Genomic DNA, 19,485 nt, shown 5'->3' with positions numbered 1-19,485 from the left:
CACCCCAAGAAACGCTCAGCTGCTGAGGGCAATGAATGAGGTGATCAGTACAGGCAGTAATTAACACGGACATGGATGAGCACTTACTACATTATGTACAGTGCTTAATTTGTGCCGGTGTTGCAGGTGAGGCCCCCAGCACTTGTTTTTCCTCATCGGACTTTCCCTCAGATGAAGAGAGAGAGAGAGAATAAAACACACACAGGGGAATAGAGGAGGGAAAGAAAACTGTGACAAAGGGCAAAAGCAGGGATGAAAAGGAACCAGAAACAGTGACATAAAGAGGCGGGTGGCTGGTGGTGGATTAAAGAGGTATGCACTGGAATCAAGACTACACAGCCTTGGTAATCAGCATCTCTGACATTCTAAGCGTCGACTGAGAGATTCTGAGCAAAACTTAGGACCCGGTACTTATCCTTTTATAACTCACCCTACACTGGCTGCCTATCAAACAAAGGGTGAAATACAAGATAGGATGCACTATACATAAAAGTCTCCAGAACAAAGGCCCAGAGTATCTAAACAATAGATTCTCTCTCTATAGGCCCGCTCGATCCTTGAGATCCAGTGAACAAGGTCTCTTACAAGTTCCAAGAGCCAGAAAGACAAGACAAGGTGGAAGAGCTTTGTCCATTGCCGGACCAAGATTGTGGAACAGCCTTCCTCTCTCTTTGAGACTCTGTCAGGAGTATCTCTTATTTAGGAAACAGTTAAAAACCTTCTTATTTCCTAATTAATTACTACCATCTGCCTACCTATTGTTACAAGCTGAAAGGTTTCTCAAAGGCGCGGAGATACTCCTCCGGGAGATGATCCTAGCGCGATATAAACCCGCTAATAATAATAATAATAATTAGTACATTAGTACAGTCCCGAAAACCTTGATATGAGCGGGTAGAAAATATGTTCATTGGTCCTAAATTAGATTATGTTAATGAGATCCTGAGATTGACTATAGCTCTTGGGATGAGGATGCCCTGTGGCAGACCCTGAAGACATACAGGGTAACAGCTGATATGTGGATGGTTTATTCTAAGTTCCTGGGAAAGAGTAGAGTCTTCATCTCAGGATGACCTGTGCCTGAAATTGATGGTCTAGAACATGACTCTTGATGTGAAGATGGTCTCTGTCTCAGTTCCAGGGATCAGTGCGTAATTTCTACAAAAATAAGCGCCAATGATTAAGGTATCGCTAAGGAAGCAGCTGGCACCACCCACTGCCCATGCCAGTGCTGCAACATGCAAGTGCAAATGGCCGGACGCACTGCTATTAATTACTATTTATTAGTGAATATTGCATCGCTAAACTGATGTGCTGCGCGGAAAATAGGCAGGCAACGATCAATAATGTCTATGTCATCCTTCCTGGGACAAAGCAGATCCCTGGATATCATGGTGGGCTGTGTTTGAATTTCCTGGGATAGAGTATTTCTCTTGTGTGGATGGTGTATGTTTATGTTCTTGGGCTTGACTGAAAATCTTGATATAAGGATGGATGGTCTGTGTTTTAGTTCTGAGGACTTTTATTACACTTGGTATGAAGATTGTGTCTGAACCTTTGTAGAACTGAGTGTAAGTATGGATATCACAATTCTGCTGCGCTCATGATGATGTTGATCTCTCCCGTTCCATTTAACTTTTCTTCAATGTTTATTAAATACTGCCATGATCACACGACTATAGCCCTGTATCCCATATGGTAATGTGGGATGTGATTCCTGTCTCTGACATCGTCCGTGCCACCCAGTGAACACAGCCTGGAACAACTGCTGTTGACTATCATGAACACTTTGGCCCTTCTGCAGTGACATACGCTGCAGGCACTGCAACCTAAGATTTCTCCTGAGACTGAGAATTGCGGACTAATGCATCTTCCCTGGCTACTGTTTATTTTCACCTATATACGACCGAAATGTCGAAAATGTTGCCGACTGGGTAATGATTGTCGTTTATATGACATTGTATGAACTATTGGCTTGTTCTACGTTTTGATTTGTGAAATTAAATTAAATCTGGGACCGTTGGTCTCAAAAAAAAAAAAGTATGGATATCACAATTGCCAGTTTCTGTGTTCCTTGCTATCCGGAGGGCGTAAGACTGATTTTCCTGGGCTAGAGTAGAACTCTTGCCATGTGGATTCCATGTGTCTCCGCTTCCAGGACAGAGTATAATTCTTCATATATGGATGACCTGTAGCAGATTTCCTTGTGTAGGTTGTAGCTCTTCCTATCAGGATGGTTTATTAACTCACTGGAACTCTCGGACGGTTTGTGCCATAGATCCGAGCATCGAGTATAGCTCTTGGTACCAGGGTGGTCTGTGTCCAATGACGTGTATCCGGGAATCATAGCCTATGGCAAACTGCAGATTTATTGATCTGGTCATATTGGCTCTCTGGCCTTACATGTTGCTAAATGACAAATACCAGTGTCTTTAATGGCTGCTCATCCTGCACAATTGTCAGATGGGAATTAACCCTTAAATTTGGGCTTAAGCAGAAATGACAGCCCTTCAGCACAAAGAGGGAAGAATACCAGGACAGGCACTGCTTTAGGATGGGAGGGCCTTCTCTGGGAACTCCCGGGTGAAGAGGACACACCGCCCTAAACTGCTTCCTTTCACTCTCATTGTGAGACACAGGGAACGAATGTCACACTCATTCATAGAGTGGGGGTATGCAAGGGTCTCTCAAGATGGCGCCCACCAGACCCAGGAAAGAATAGTGAAGATGACATTTCTGAAGGGACGAAGTACAATTACATGAACAGAGAAACAGCCTAACAACGGGGCCTAATTTGGGTTGAAACACCCATTTAATGTTGCAATGTTAGGAGCTGGAGAATGCAAGCATTGAAACGCAGGGTAGCTTTACGGATGTGTGTTCTGGCAAGCCGAAGGTTTACATGATGACAGTATAAATACCATATGGAACCATCAATATAATGTATTAGGAAGTGTGTTACCGACTGTATGTAAGAACTTAAAGGACCCCATTTACCCCATTACCTCTTCCCTGTCTGCTTTATTTCTGTTTTTCACCCTTCTATAGCCTCCGCCGCTTCCCCGCTGCTCCCACTACTTTTTTTTTTTTTTTTAATATTCTTGGGATGGGTCGGCTGCAAATTGCTGCTACCTCCCACTCTTTAAAAATGCACTTTCGTGCTACTTCCATTTAGTTTTTATTTTTAGAAATCTGTCTCAGATCGGTAAATGAAAAACAAAATGGCATGGTGGTGTGTACATGCGCCTATGAATTGCATCGTCGCACCTTTCCTTTTTTCCATTTTTGCCATGCTACACAGCACCTTTGGCCGATGAGTGCTGTATAGCATCATCAAAAGGCATTGCCAATGCTGGTTTATTTATGCTATTAGATCAACCACAAACCTATCACCAGGGAGCAGCAAAGTCCTTTTACACTGCATCAGAAGCAATTCATGTAAGAGTGGGGGGACTGACACAGAAAGGGAGGGGGGCAAGGGCAATAATAGTGGTAGTTCTGGATGGAACTTTATTCTAAAAGAGGTGTAGGAATATTTGTCCTCTCCTTTAACTCTTATTGGTAAATACCACCCTATATCCCTGCAGTCTGGATAGCATTACCATAAAGTAGTGGAGCTGGATTTAGTAGTTTGCTGATAAGGGAATAATGAGCTATTTCCAGTAAATTTCAGCTGGTGTCATTATTGGAATGCCTGTGCAGTATCATAGTAATTACTAGCAATGATGGATCATTACAAAGGCCTAGGTAACCCAATTACCAGAGCATGTTAGTGCTATACTCACTGCTGACAAGAGGCCAGGAAGATGCCTTAATAGAAGACACCACAATACAACATGTTATTTGTGCATCACACATAATTAAATACACATGGTACATCTACACTGGGTGACAAATTAATTCACTCAGAATCTAACAACCTGAGTAAAGGTGCAGAAGCAGAGTTTGGAATCCAGTTCACCTGGTTGCAAGATAAACAACTAATCTACTACTCCTCACCTCTTGATAACACAAAGTCTCCGCTTGAAACAATTATGAAAGGGGCCAACTAGTGAGTGATTTCACAATAGGATTTACAACTCAACCAGACGTCATCAACCTGGGAGGTATCCGGGAACCTTTCTTGTTGGTGATTGTTCGTGATGGGGGAACGAGGAACCAAATAGGTTCACTTCCGGGAAGAGACCTTTGATGAAAATTTGGCTATGAGGTCCACCTGACGCCTTACCCTCAAGGAGCTCTGAACAGGATTCTACCAAAGAAATGGGAACTTAGGGACCAAATGGGTCAGCATGTATGACATGTATGAGTATGGTGAATGGGAGTTTCACAACTGAATGCACGCAAATAGGGCAGGTTGAGCCCATCCAGATACACAAGGTATCTGGACGAGGACTCTATGATGAAGCATGCCACTTGGAATTCCAGTGGGTGAGAGTCCTTAAGATACCGTAGGGTGATCCTCTTGGGTTGGTATGAGGGATAGGTGTAGCATGATAGGAGTCCCCATCTGTTGTTTTTGCATGGTTAGATGTTATTGAAGGTGCGCGAACCCTGTATCACTTCTCACTCATTCTTCTTGGAATATGGTGTTCATGATGTAGGACAGGGTAAGAGGACAGGCTTTATACTTCTCAGTACAGGACCCCTGTAATGTCTGAGTGGAGGAAGGGCTATTGCATTACCCTGAGATCAATTATTAACTCATAAGGTCAGAAAGATCTGTCATTCAGACTGACAGGTAGATGTCTAGCTCAGGGTAATAACCTTTTTGTTCAGATGCTGTTGGGCATTACCAGCAGGTATTTGCACTTTCCCTGCATTATACACTTTATAATTTGTCTCAAGTTCGCAAATGCACAGTGGGCAAATAACATGCTGTTCTTAACGGAATGCAATAATGCTTCATTATTGAACTGCTGAATGTATCATATTAGAGATCTCACACTTTAATGCAGACATAGATACTCACTGTTCTGTATCTTTCTTTAAACATGTGTTGCTCTTGGATGCATGAGATTGCCATTTTCTTAGGACATTGGAAATTCGGTAATAAACATTTTTGCATTTACCATCTGGACTTTGTATTAAATCCACACCTGAGGTCTTGAGAGGCTATTTGGAGCCGGGGTACTTGCTCTCTGCCCTCCTCACATGTCCTGTATGTACCAGACACAGACCACCGCCTTAGTGACTAAGGGCCACTACCTCAGGCCAGTGGACTCCGAGAAGAATATCTCGTCTCTGGCTCATCTATAAGATCCCAAGCACCGCAGGCTGCCCCTTTGCGGCAGAGTGTCAAAAGGGAATCAACACAAGAGTCCACACTAGGTGTGTTTGAGGCAGATGAGGCAGGGGGCTGGTTCATTCTGCATGGTGCACTGCTCTATTTAAAGGCATCAGCCTGACTTCCTTGGAGACCTGTCCACCTCTCAGCCCAGTTGCCACACAAAACATTTTTGGCATTAAGTTCTCCAGCTCAACGATTCCCTCCCAGGCCCAATCATGCTGTGACGATGCAATTCTAGGCAGACCATCTCTGACTCGTCACTTCCTCCTATCCCCTTGACCAACCAACCTGGAAGAATCCCATTCTCACTCATCCCTTCCCTGCCTCCACCAATCCAAGTTCCCACACATGCCCTACCTTTGAGCAGTCTCATTCTGGGTCACCACACCAAGACAATCCTGTATTTGTTCACCCCTTCCCTACCTCCATCAGGTCCTCCTCCCTGCAGGATCTCCTACACTGGGGCAATGTCATGCTAGGTGCCTCCTTCAATGGGTCCATCAATCTGTGCTTCTCAGATGCCCACCCGTGCTCTAAAAATGCCAGCATGGGTCACCACTTACCAATTTCCAGCAATCGCTCCTACCCCATGTTGATCACACTTGGATAATCTCATTCTGCATCACCCTTTCGCTAGCTCCATTAATCCTTGCTCCCTACATACCCACCAATTACGCAAATATACATTTCTTCGTCAGTTCGTATGTAGCTCTATTAGTTCTTTCTCCCCGCATATCCACCAACGCTGCAAAAATACTTTCTATAGTCAGTTCTTATGTAGCTCCATCAGTCCTTGCTTCAGGCATATCCAACATTGCTGGATATATACTTTCTTTTGTCAGTTTTTATGTAGCTCCATCAGTCCTTGCATTCTGCACATCCGCCAACACTGTAAATATACGTTCCTTGGTCTGTTCTTGTGTCGCTCCATTAGACTTGCTTCCCGCATATCCGTCAATGTTGGAAATACACTTACCGTAGTCAGTTCTTATGTAGCTCCATCAGTCCTTGCTCACCTCCCACACCCTCTTCATATACAATCGCGCTGTCAATTTACAGTTCTTGATCAGTCCTTCTGTGGCTCCACCAGTCTCTACACCCTCAACGTTCACTTACACTGGGACCGTCCCATGCTGCGTTACCCTTTCGTTTGTTCCCTCAGTCACCCATGCTCCATTCACACTGACACACTCCCCCCTTTTGGTCTTCTGTCTATTGCATCTCACCCTTTGAGCCCCATCACTAAAGATGTCTTGTGTTGTTTTCCATGTCATTGGTTGACGCTGTGATTGCCTCTGCAGCTCCTGCTCTGAAAGGGATGAGTGGTACAACTGCATCAGCAGAACTATCCAGGATTACTACAAAGCCCACAGTCCAGCCAGCTATCATAACAGCATGGAGGTAGGTTGTGTGTTTGTGGGTGTATGTCTTTGTGTCTGTGTCAGTGTGTGTGTCTGTGTGGGCGTGTTTCTGTGTGTGTGTAGGTCTTTATGTGTATCTGTCTGAGTCAGTGTGTGTTTTGTGTTTATGTGTGTGTCTGTGCGTGTGCATGTGTTTGCCTTATAGCCTATTTATGTCTAGCTTTCACAACACCATTGAGCTAAATGTATCTTCGATGTAAAAAGAAAGAAACAAACAAACACATAAAGCGTGATTAAAAGAAAGAAAGAAAGAAAGAAAAAGAGAAAGAAAGGAAATAAAGAATGGAAGAATGGAAAAAATGTAGAAAGGGAGGAAGGAAGGCTCATGTAAAGTTTTTACTGTTACACTACAAAGGGTTTGCTGTCACTAAAGAGACAGAGACGAGTTTAGCTAATAAACAGCAGTTTTGATTTGTTTGCAGAACTCTTTGTGGTGGGTACACAGTCAAATATTTAAGGAAAAAGAAGTGCCAAAAAGACCAAAAATAACCACCAAGTCTAGTCTTCTCGATTGAAGGCTCATGGAGGTAGTTGGAAGATGCAAAGTGTAAGCTTCTACAAGGAGTATACCCCCTCAAGAGAGTGTAAAGATACAAAGGCCCTGTGTTGTCTAGATGAGTTTTTCTTCCGGTAGGTTTGTTTATCTCACTGAATTTGAATTCGGAAAATCTCAAATAAATCCTTCTACTAAGAGGTGATACAACCGAATAACGTTCGACCTAAAAAAGTCCCAAAACAGTATTAAATGTTATCTAGCCTAGTAGTAAGTCCAGCACCACATGTGGTCACTCAAAGGTATTGCATCACACACCCATGGAAAGAAAATGGAGCCAGGAACTCAAAATAACACACCATAGGAAATAATGATAAATAATATGATCTCAATTTTTCTATCCATAACTTTTAATACATTGTAATAGTAAATAAAAATAAAAATGCTACTTCAAGTAGGATATTTTTTTAAAACATTTTTTAAGAAATATTATTAATGGCTTACATATACTTTTGTTAATTAAATACGTAAATTAACATTTAAGTTAATGTGCTGTAACATTTTATTTTTTCAATTTTTGCTTTAAAATACACATTTAAAAACTATTTTACACTAATTTTTTAAATTAAAATATTTAAAAAAATAAATAAACTTTGCAAATCTTCTCAAAGCTTAGCCATGGGGCGATAGGCCCACAGTTGCGGAGGTCTCCAACTAGGGGCAGTAACTTTATACTCCTAAATCCTGGTGTAAGAGGCTCCACAAGGAGTTGGAGACATTAAATCTGCACATAAAAGTAACGTTAAACTCTGAAATGGTGACTAGTAAAAAAGTGTAAGTTACTACTTGTTGATAAGTGCATTTACACAGAAGTACATTTACACCAGTAACATTTTGTGAATGGGCCTTCTGGTTTTCTTTACCCCATTTGTCCATTGGCCTCTTTGTGTCTGTTCTGGTCCTTCTTTAATGTAGTGGGGCGTTGGATGCTCTGTTTTGATGCTCATTAAATCTTTGGGCATGTTGGGGTCAGACGCTACCTTCTGGCATGGGATGCTTACAGAAAAGCTTTCTTAGATACGCAAATGGCGCACTCCTGCAGAGTGCAGACTGGCGAGCAAAGCCCCTCATGGTCAAGCAGTGTAAAGCCACAGCATTTCCTCTCTTCCAGGTCCGCGAGAGGCTAGGGATCTGCCTTGGTGAGAAGCCTCCATCCCTGGTGCCCATGTCCCACGTCATGATGTGTATGAACTGCAGCGCTGACTTCACGCTGACCTTCAGGCGTAATCACTGTCATGCGTGTGGGAAGGTGAGCTTCAAGCGCCCTCTAGCTGCAGGCGCATGTAAGTCCTGCAGGAAGTAGGGTTGGATGGGTTTTAGTATCCACTGCAAGTTTTATTACTTCCTGGGACTGTCCACAATACCTTCTAACAGGAGGCATATGCCTATAGTGTCATTGTTATGAACTATTTATTTATGTGTGCATTTATTTTTGGTGATGCACTGCAAGCTGTTGCTATAAAGTCTGGATAAAAGTATATGGTGAGAAGTAAAGCTTAGTGAATAAATTGCTTTATGCCTGTGATGAAAGGATGTCGGATTGGGGTTCTCTACAGTCAATTGGGCTCACACAACCACTATTATTCGGTTCTATGTTTGTTTTTTCCCCTTTTCATTCTGTAAGTCTCAGTGCTCGAAGTTATTGTCAGATGGCACCTCCTGCTTTATAAAATCCATCTCACTAAATAATCAGATTCTCAATTGAGTATTTAAAGGTAGAGCTAAATGTAGCTTCATTATTTTAAAATGTGTCAAACATAGTACATCTCTCGAGTGTATATATAGCAAATCAGATCTCTGGCAATCACTGGTGCAAATGTATCTCTTAATGCCAGCCGAAGATGCATCATTTTGTTAAGCATCCTCACAACTGAGAGCCACAGGATGTTTTTTTTCTAGCTTCTAGGGTCGCAAAGCAAATTACAAATAACTTCCTTGATGCTTGGAATGCTTAATTTATTTAAATTCGTTGCCTGGTGTCCTGTAGCTGTCAATGGCAAACACGAAAACATAATTTAACGCACCAGTGACACCAAAAATGAATCACCGGGAAATGCTGTAGGAAAGGAAGCTAAATATGAGAGTAAGATGTTCTTTTCTTTGAAGTATTTCTTTAAGATCGGTCATAACTAGGTCAGAGAAGAGTGAGGACCAGTCAGGGCTAGGGTAGAGATGAATGAGTTTCAGACGAGGCTAGGGCGAAAATGAATGAGGATCAGTCAGGCCTAGGGCGGAGATGGTTGATGATCAGTCAGGCAAGGGTGGAGAAGGATGAGGATCAGTCAGGGCTCTGGAGGAGATGAACAAGGTTCATTCAGAGGTAGGATGAAGATTAAGGAGGATCACTCATGGCTAGGGTGAGGATGAAGAAGGATTTCTCAAAGCTAGGGAGGATGCAAATGAGGAACAGTGGGGCAGATGTTTCATCCGTTTTTTTGACGCAAACGATGCGAATCGCAAAAAAGTAGTGTTTGCGACAAAAAAATCGGCAAATGCGATGTATCAAAAAATCGCACCGCAAAATTAAGGAATCACAAACTTTGCAATTCCTTAATTTTGCGCAAGCATTCTATGTATGCAGCATTTAATCTTTGCGAATTTAGGCTAAGGAATCGCAAATTACCACCAACTTGTAGTTGGTGGTAATTTGCGAATTCTTTAAAAAAAGCACTTTTTGAAATTTCTAAAGGTGCCATGTGATGCTCATTCATGCCCTTAGGGCATGCATGTGTGCCATATGCGCACACATGTCAATTTCAGGGGTGCAGCAAGGTGTCCTTAAGACACCCTTGAAATTATTCTCAATTTGCGATTTGCAAATTGCGAATCGCAAATTGAGAATAACTGTCCATTCATTCCTATGGGCCTCCTGGCCCATAGAAATGAATGGGAAATTATTCCTTAATTGCGATTAGCAATTTGCTAATCGCAATTAAGAAATTTTAAGAAATCGCAAAAAAATAGCGAATTTCTAGATACATAATATTTAGCAATTCTCAAATAGCGATTCCTTAAAAATCGCTATTTGAGAATCGCTACATGGTATCTTGATACATCTGTGCCAGTAAGAACTGGGTGGAGCTGAACAAAGATCAGTCGAGGCTAGGGAGGAGATGAATGAGGATCAGTTAGAAGTAGAGTGGAGATGATTGAGAATCATTCAGAGCTAATGTGAAGATAAACAAGAGTCAGTCAGAGATAGAGTGGAGAGGAAGGAGCATCAGTTAGGGCCAGAGATCAGTTTACAGCTAGACTGCAGATGATTGGTGAAAAGTAAGACATCTCAGTGGAGTAAGGCAGCCGTTGTAGAGATAAATGTGCAACCTGAAGTTCAAAATTTCTAATCCAAACCCCTGCACTCAGCCTTCCATCCTTGCGAGATCAATAAAATTGACTTGAGTGATAAATAAAATCTGTTATCAGTATCTAGAGACCAGACAAGTGCATTACATAATTGCAGTTATTTGTTAAGGGAAATGGAGGAAGAGTGGAGATTAAGGGAATCAGTTAGAGTGGGTGAGTACACCAGGGAGGGAAATTTGGAGGTAGGAGAAGATGACGGAGGACCAGCTAGAGTCAATTTCAAGGGATCTGGAGCTAGAATGGATATAAAAGGAGATTCGTTTAGAGCCTGAGTGGCGACTAAGGCATCTGTTAGAATCCGAGAGGACACAAACGAGGATAAGCCAGAGGTCGGAAGAGATGGACAGTGAGTAAAATTGAGAGAGCAGACTAAGGGATCAGAGTTAAAGGGGAGATGGAGACCCTAGTAGAGCTGCAAAGGGGACAAGGGACCATCAGTTAGGCATTGGGGGTGGAAGGGAAGAAAAGGTTGAAGGAAAAACTGTAAAGAAGTAGGCTAGAGATGTCAAAATAGGATCATGTGCGATCAGAAGAAAATGGAGGTGTCCATGGTTAAATCAGCAGGTAGCTGAAGAAGCGAATAAAAGAGCACCTGGCATGGTAGGTACACATGCGATATGAGAGTACAATCTTTCTATGGAGAGAGCACCCATAAACCTGATTAAAGAGGAGTGTGGAGTCTAAAAAAAAACAAAAAACTAGTGAGCATCAAGATGAGCCTGGACATAACGGGGGACAGTTTGAAGGGGGCGAAAAGGCAGGAAGTGAGCTTGTTTGAACTTATTACTATTCTATCACCATGCAGATTGTGTGCCGGAATTGTTCAAAAAAGAAATACCCACTGCGGTACCTGAGGGACCGCCCAGCCAAGGTTTGCGATGCCTGCTACGCCGAGCTCAAGAAAAGAGGTGATTGGTCTGCTTTGTACAAAATCTGTACCAGAATGGACTCTCATCATATAAGTGTATATTGCACATTGTACTGTAATTGTATATATAGTGCTTCTAAGCCCGGTAGCAATGAAGGTGTATATTTGCTAGGCACTATGAAAGGAAATGTGGAAGATGAATCTAGGTGACTAATTTGAACTATTTTGAGACAATTACACCTGGTTCAAATCAAATGGTTCTAAAGAAAACCTTTGAACAGAAATAGAAGCTGGTTCTTATAATTTCGTTCAAATATATATTCATATCCACTATTACTTCTTCTTCAGTTCATCTTCTGTTTAAATCTTCTCCTTAAACATTTCCCTCCTTCTTCTGTGCTTTCTCCTTTTCTCTTCCAAAGTGGGGGCCCCATGTGCGCTATGTTATGCCAGAGGCCAGGATTCTCCAATGAGAAACAAGCATCTTAGGACCTGTTTCGGGGTATCACCCCTCATCAGCCAGGCTAGCTATAATCGAGTGGCGTAGCAAGCACGGGACCCACGTCTGGGCATACCCTTCCCACTTAGAGCAACAAGTCCATCATTTGTGTGTCTTTTTTTCTCGTCTCAAGTGCGCCGGGTATGCCCAGAACTGGGTCCCAGCCTCACTGTGCCACCGGATTCAAGCTAGCCTAGCTGATGAAGGGTGATGCCCCGAAACCAGTCCCAGGAAGCATGTTTCTGGGCCAGGGAGGATCAGGCTTGGCAGTTCAGACTGGACTGTTCCCATGAGGCAGAGGGTCAAGACTAATTTGCATATGGCTGGCATAGTGAGAAAAAGAACAATGGATTTTATCCACATCTCTTGACTGGGGGTGAATATTTGAGTTGTTTCTCATTCAGTCCATCATTTGTGTGACTTTTACATAATTCCATACAAAGCCACACAATTCCACATCACACCATTCAGCATCACACAATTCCATACCACACAACATATTTACACTCCATATAATACCACTCAAAATCACATAACTCAACTCCACATAACTACACTCTACTCAATACCACATAAATACACCCCACATAAATTCACTCAATGCCACATAGCTGACCTTTTAAATACACTCCGCACCATGCCACATAATTCCACTCAACATAATTTCTCTGAAAGCCAGTCAGTTCCGTGCCACACAATTCAACTCCACACAATTCCATTCCACAACACATAATTCCACATCAAACCACATAATACCACCCTACAACACAAATCTCCTACTCACTACATATATCTAATCCACAACACAAATTCCACATAATACCACATTCATCACCACACCACATAATTCCATTCCACTACATGCCACTCCAGGACACACAATACCACTACACATAATTACACTCCATGTCACTCAATCGACCGACACATAATTCCAGTACACACCTACCACATAATTCCACTACACATAGATCCCCTCAACACTATACAAAATTCCATGCCACACAATTCCACAACAATGCCAATCCAACCCACATAATTCCAATCAGCACCACGTACATCCACTTTACTCAATTACACATGGCTAAAAAGCTTTTAACATTGACAATGCCAATAGCTCTTAGATTGCCGTATAGGCGAGACCTACTGGCTTTGCCAATGCTTGCTTAGTTTATTGCTGGCAACTCTACCCGTTGTACTGAGCTGATCACTCCTGGCAATCTTGCATAAGGTGGACACTAATACAATCTTGTCTGATGTGGTCACTATTACACCACTGATAAAATTAGTAGCTCAGACTGATTTTTATCGAACACAAGTAGCTTGCATTACAGAAAAGGCTAAAGACTCCTGCCAGAGGCTCACGCTTACAGCCTTTTTAACTGCCCTGCCTCTCTGCTTTACTAAACCTCTATTTTTGATTGCTTTGTATTCTTATCTGCTTCCATTTTTCACACTTATCTCCCTTTGTTTTTTTGTTATGTTGCTAATTTAACCATTTCTCAAAGTACATGTCATTTGAAGCAAATAGTTTGCACTATTCACTGGCAACTGTGGCAAGCATTTTGCATTCAGCCTATTGTGCCATTCCTCATGAGAAACTAGTATTTCTACTGTAAACTACAGATAATAAAATATTGGTCATTGAGTGCATAGCATAACCTCTCTAGTACTGTGATACAAAGGGAATTTAGTTGAAATGTGATACAAAGACAATTTAGGGGAAATGTGATACAAAGAGAATTTAGGGGAAATGTTTTGACGTTCACTTTTCTCACACTCTTGTGCTCTCATTTTGCAGAGATGCCAGTGATGGTTGTGAGTTTCCCACAAACGCCTCCCTCCAGGTTTGCAGGCACTGCCTTCTCCTCCATGTTCCACAATATTCACCCTTCGTCGTTCAAAAGGCAGAAGAAAATCCCTTCGGCTCTCATGGAGGTAAGCGGAGCTGACTGAAGCACCTCTCCCTGAATATTGTGGCGGCATGTGCACACAATTGGCAGAGGGGCCTTGCTGCTACTGTCTCATCAGTTCTGATTCTAGGATGTGGCACAACTGTGGCACCACCAACATGAGAGGGTGCCATATTTAGTGGTGTGCAAAACTGTGTGATTGTTTTGGGAAATTTTCTGAAATATCATTACAATTTTGCTACATTTTGTAAAATTATGCAAAATTGCACAGTTAGATCGAAATACTATTTGCTGGTATATTCTGTGACTTTCATTACACCAGTGCATCTTTCACTATCTCGCCTCGGTGCCTCTCTAACCATGGGTCCCACGCTGCAACTCTGGGCAATAGCTTGCTTAATCTCCACAACAGCCCCCTCGCTGCCGGGGATGCCTGGCTTCACCTAGGGGGTTCCCAATAGGGACCATCTCACAGGGAAAGCCAGGACGGGTTCCCCAGCGGTACACAGCGCCAAGAAACCACAGGGTGAACGTGCGCTCTATAAATTCATACTAACATAACATAACTTAAAAACCTCATGTTAGATACCACAGAAAATTTGTTTAAACAGAAAATGCAACTTACACCTATACCCATATTACTCCTAAAAGCAGCAACATTTGCCCCATTTCATTAGAAAAGTGGACACAAAACACAAATTAACTTTGTAAAAAATCGTAGGGCCAGATGCACAAACCAAAATGTGAACTTTCTTGTAAGTTTACTATTGTTTGCTATTCACAAAGGTATTTTACAAGTCCTATGTTTATGTATGCAGTGTCTCCACACATAAAAAGATAGGACAGTCCTATCTCAAGTGTTTTCTTTATATCAGAGCAACCCTAGATATGCTTTGTGAAGAAGGGTGTGGTGCATTGTTGGTGCACCCGGTATCACACAATAACACAAGCTGCTTTACTGCTATAACAAGTTGTATGACAAGATAGACAAAGTAAACACGTAAAACACATCATATGACAGTGTGTCAAGAAGTGGTCATTTCAGTTTCGGCCTCTTTCTGAAGTCCATGGTTTTTGGTGACGTACACACATATTTTGATGTCCTATCCTCTGTTTTTGGAAGGTCCAGTAGGATATTCACAGTTTTTCCTACTTCAGTTTGACTAACAAAGATTTAGGGGCCGATTAGGATTATGGATTCACCGCTGCGGTGATTGCAAAGACCCCCCGCCAGATTAGGATGGCAGGGGGATCATCTGCGGACGTGAAGACCGTCTCCGCTTTTCCACCGCGGTCCTGCGGCGGAAAAGCTCTAATATGGTGGCGGTGACTATCAGACACCGCCAGCCATATTAGGATTCATGCGGAAACATGCTTTTACACGACGGGTTTTCCGCCATGGAAAAGCATGTGGTCTTTGGTGTTTGGGGGCCCATTGCACATGGGGGGTACCTATGGTACCCCCAGCATTTACATGCACAAAGCGGCAGGCACCGTGCGGTGCCTGCCGCTTTGTGCATGTAAATGTTAAACATGCATTTTTAACCTTGCGGCGGCTGCTGCTTCAAGCAGCACCCACCGCAAGGTTAAAGATACGGGATGTGACCGCCAGGGTGGTGGTCACATCCTAATTTGCATGGAGGGACCGCCGCTGCCCATGCGGACGGTCCCTCTTCCTCGGGGGTGGCGGACGGACGCAGGTCCGTCCGCCATCCTAATGACCCCCTTAGTTTGGAGCTTAGGGGCTCTTGATGAGAAGGAGAAGGGCTGGTTTAGTAATTTGGTACAGGGAGTCTTTTACCATTGCATTATTGGTGAGAATCTAGGCACACTTCAGTTAGATTTAGAAGATTTTCCCAATTGTTTCATCACATGTGTCACAAGTGTTGATGGTCGTATACCTGTGAGTGAGTAAGTATTGGATTCCTTAATATAGACATCAGCTTGGTGGTCAATGTCTTTGGGGGAACCCCCAGCTCCTAAACAAAAGGTCAAGAATCTGGGAGTAGTTTTCGATTCAAAACTCTCCTTTGAAGACCAAATCAGGAAAACTGCCGAAAATGTTTTGGCACCCTAAAGACACTAAGGAAAATCCTTGACCTAATTCTTACCAAACCTCAAAAAACCATGGTCCATGCACGCATTAATTCCCAACTAGACTATGGGAATGATCTTTACCTGGTGCGTCTAAAGGGAATCTCATATTGCTGAAACCAGTTCAAAATGCGGCAGCTAGATTGATTCTTAAGCTTCCCAAAAGATCGTCAGCATCTGGTGCCCTAGACCAGCTACACTGGCTTCCAGTGTCCAAAGGAATCCTCTTTAAAGCTCTATGCATATGCCGTTGCATGCTAAATAAACAAGGCCCCAGTTATCTTCACTCATTGGTCCAAACTTATGTACCAAACCGGAACTTCAGATCTTCTAATGCAAATCTAGCAACTATCCCCAAGATCAGGAAAGCGAGAATGGGAGCAAAATCTTTTCCCCACATATGTGGCTAAATTATGGAATTCTCTCCAGGGTTCTCAGAGCTTCCCCTGAAATTGATTTTAGAAAGAAACTGAAAACATGGCTGTTTAGCAACTATATTCAATTTAAACAGGCCTGATGTCTTCTGCCCCTGCTTCTCTCTCTCCTCGACTTAGATCTCTGGTCTAGCGCGGGGACCCACCGATAAGGTGTAACCAAGCACCATACAAATGAAAAAAATAAATAATATAAAATAAATAAACCAATGCCAAGCTAGTTGTCCTCGCCACCGCTGTGGACAGTCTTTCTGTCCTGTGTAGATGACCTCGCGGTGGACAGACATTGCTGGCGGGGAATCTTGAATGCCTCTATTAAGGATGTCCATTGCTCTGAATAGTTAGAAGAAATTAGTTTTCAAACATACCAGTCATGCATGAGGTGTCAATTAGAGGTCACCGTGGGCCAATTAGGGCATGCCCTTTGCGACCCCTGGCCCAGAAGTCAGAAAGACAGTGAACTGGAAAGAAATTAAAAGTAGCTGCTCCAGGGATGAAAAGCAAAGGAAGCTGAACAGGAGCTACTTTACTTACTGCAGTTCTCAGCTCCAGCCCCTTGTCCCATCCATCGCTCCTCAGCTGCAAACAGGAGGGTGGTACAAGGGAGTGGTATCTCCTATCCGTTACCCCCTGTATCCCCTCAGTAGCAAACAGGAGGAAGGCTGAATAAATCGGCCCTGCACAGACTGCAAATGGTCCAGCATGCAGCAGCCAGGCTTGTTCTGAAACTGCCCAGAAAGTCCTCAGCATCGGCAGCACTGGATCACTGCATTGGCTTCCGGTGCATAAACGCATCCTTTTTAAAGTTCTTACCATCACCTACAGAGCCTACCACAATCTAGGCCCACTGTACTTGAGGAAGTACTTTAAATTCTATCAGCCGAAACGAACCCTCAGGTCATCCACCACTAATCTACTTCACGTCCCTAGATTTAGGCTAACGACCAAGGGAGGGAAATCCCTTGCAGTCATCGGAGCAAAGGCCTGGAACAACCTCCCTTTGTCTCTGCGTCAAAGTACAACGGAACTCAGCTTTAGGAAAGCCCTAAAAACCTGGATCTACCATCTGTCAGAATCAGGTTACAAAGCACTGCTATGATCCTCTCCATGTCCGATTACTTACCAACATTACCTCTCAGCATTATTTGACAACTAGGAGTCGAAGCGCCAAGATACTCCTTGGAGTGGTAGCGCGCTATATAAGGACACAATCACAATCACAATCACAATCACAAGGGAATGGTATCTCCTATCCGTTGTCCCACCCGTATCCCCTCAACAGCAAACAGGAAGATTGAACAGGAAGTGGTTTCTCATATCTGTTGTCCAACCAACACCTATAGAATAGCCTCTTACTTGCTACTCGAGGTTTAGGGGTGAACCCTTTCCTCCCTCAGCTACATCACCAGGCAGGGCAAAGGAAGAAACATCAGCATGCCAACCATAAAAAAATTCCCACGCGCTTGTGTCTAAGGCTAATGGTGTGGGCAACGCCTCCATAAAGGTAAGCACAATTGTCCAAAGCTCATATCAAACTTTTGATGCAAATATTATTCCAAGTCTGGGGATGGCTTTGTCGTACAGACAACAATGAAAATATTTATCCAAGAGACATTGAAAGCTTGAGGGGGGCTCTCAGCTAGCCTGTACAGTCTCACAATGCTCCGCCCCAGTCCCGTTGTCCTCACTGGTCCAATCCTATAGACAGACTTTCTCTCTGCCGGGCCCTGACAACAGCACAGTCATGAGGTGTTGTCTGCATGCAGGAATCTGCGTTCCTCTGCTGCAACGTTTTCCCGGTGTCGACAGCTAATTGTGCGCTGATTGTCACCGTATTTATGTGCAACATAGCATATGAAGCATGTTAACTAGTGTAAAACTACAGAAAAACCAGCATGGAATTGTTGAAAAATATGTGCACTCCAAGTCTTTCCCATGATAGAACAAGCATTTATAATGCAATAGGTCTCGCATTAGGAAAGTTTGAGCTATTGGTAAATGACAAATATTTTATTTATGTGTTGGTTTTGAAAATAGTGAAATGAATAGCTTTGTCATTTACAATGCCAATAGTTATAACTTTTGCAAATGTGACACCTATAGCATTTGTAATGCAATATGTGTTGTATTTACGTGACTTAGATGTATTGATATTACAAATGACAATGGTTTTTCATTTTTTAAATAATTAATATTTAAATAAAAGTTATTGTAATTTATAATGGCAAAAGCTTAAACTTTTGTAAATAACTTTTGTGAAGATTATGTTCAGTGTATTTTATTGTGACGAAAATCCAAGAACAGAAGTGAAATATTAACATCTTTTTGTGACATTTGTAATAAAGTTTAAAACATTGATAGAACATATTTGAACCAGTTGTTGTTGAATGGTTGCACAGATTGATGCTGTGGTGGCGCTGAGTGATGTTGTGGTGGCGGCGAGTGATGTTGAGGCGTTCAGTAATGCTGTGGTAGCACATAGTGATGTTGTGGTGCCCCTGAGTGATGCTGTGGTGGTGCTGAGTGATGCTGTGGTGGTGCTGAGTGATGCTGTGGTAATGCGATAGATAGATAGAGTGAGTGCAATAGATAGAGTGAAGGCGATAGATAGATAGAGGGAGATAGATAGAGGGAGGGCGATAGATAGATGGATAGAGTGAGGGAGATAGATGATAGATAAATAGATAGATAGATAGATAGATAGATAGATAGATAGATAGATAGATAGATAGATAGATAGATAGATAGATAGATAGATAGAGTGATGACGATAGAGTGAGTGCGATAGATAGACAGGTAGAGTGAGGGCGATAGACAGACATATAGATAGAGTGAGGGCGATAGATAGATAGAGTGAGGGCGATAGATAGATAGACAGATAGAGTGAGGGCGATAGATAGATAGAGGGCGATAGAAAGAGTGAGGGCGATAGATAGATAGATAGATAGATAGATAGATAGATAGATAGATAGATAGATAGATAGATAGATAGATAGATAGATAGATAGATAGATAGATAGATAGATAGATAGATTGAGAGAGGGCGATAG

General features: G+C 42.7%; 1 protein-coding gene across 6 annotated transcripts in view; it reads left to right on the top strand.

Moving 5' to 3' along the window:
- Positions 1–19,485, top strand: part of LOC147672943 (FYVE, RhoGEF and PH domain-containing protein 5-like) — a 488,188-nt gene that overhangs the window by 396,248 nt on the left and 72,455 nt on the right. For all 6 annotated transcript variants that reach the window (XR_015303474.1, XM_086947902.1, XM_086947904.1 and 3 more), the window contains exons 15-18: positions 6,592–6,691; positions 8,376–8,513; positions 11,433–11,535; positions 13,796–13,932. Coding sequence is in view for 5 of the 6 variants with exons in the window: in XM_086947902.1 (XP_086804028.1) it covers positions 6,592–6,691; positions 8,376–8,513; positions 11,433–11,535; positions 13,796–13,932 (478 nt within the window). In the remaining variant the exon portion in view is untranslated. The remainder of the gene's footprint in view (positions 1–6,591; positions 6,692–8,375; positions 8,514–11,432; positions 11,536–13,795; positions 13,933–19,485) is intronic.

The sequence above is a fragment of the Lissotriton vulgaris genome (genome assembly GCF_964263255.1).
Source record: "Lissotriton vulgaris chromosome 9 unlocalized genomic scaffold, aLisVul1.2 SUPER_9_unloc_2, whole genome shotgun sequence".
Classification (NCBI taxonomy): domain Eukaryota; kingdom Metazoa; phylum Chordata; class Amphibia; order Caudata; family Salamandridae; genus Lissotriton; species Lissotriton vulgaris.
Note: the sequence above shows the minus strand (reverse complement) of the source record. Positions and strands in the feature narration are given on the sequence as shown.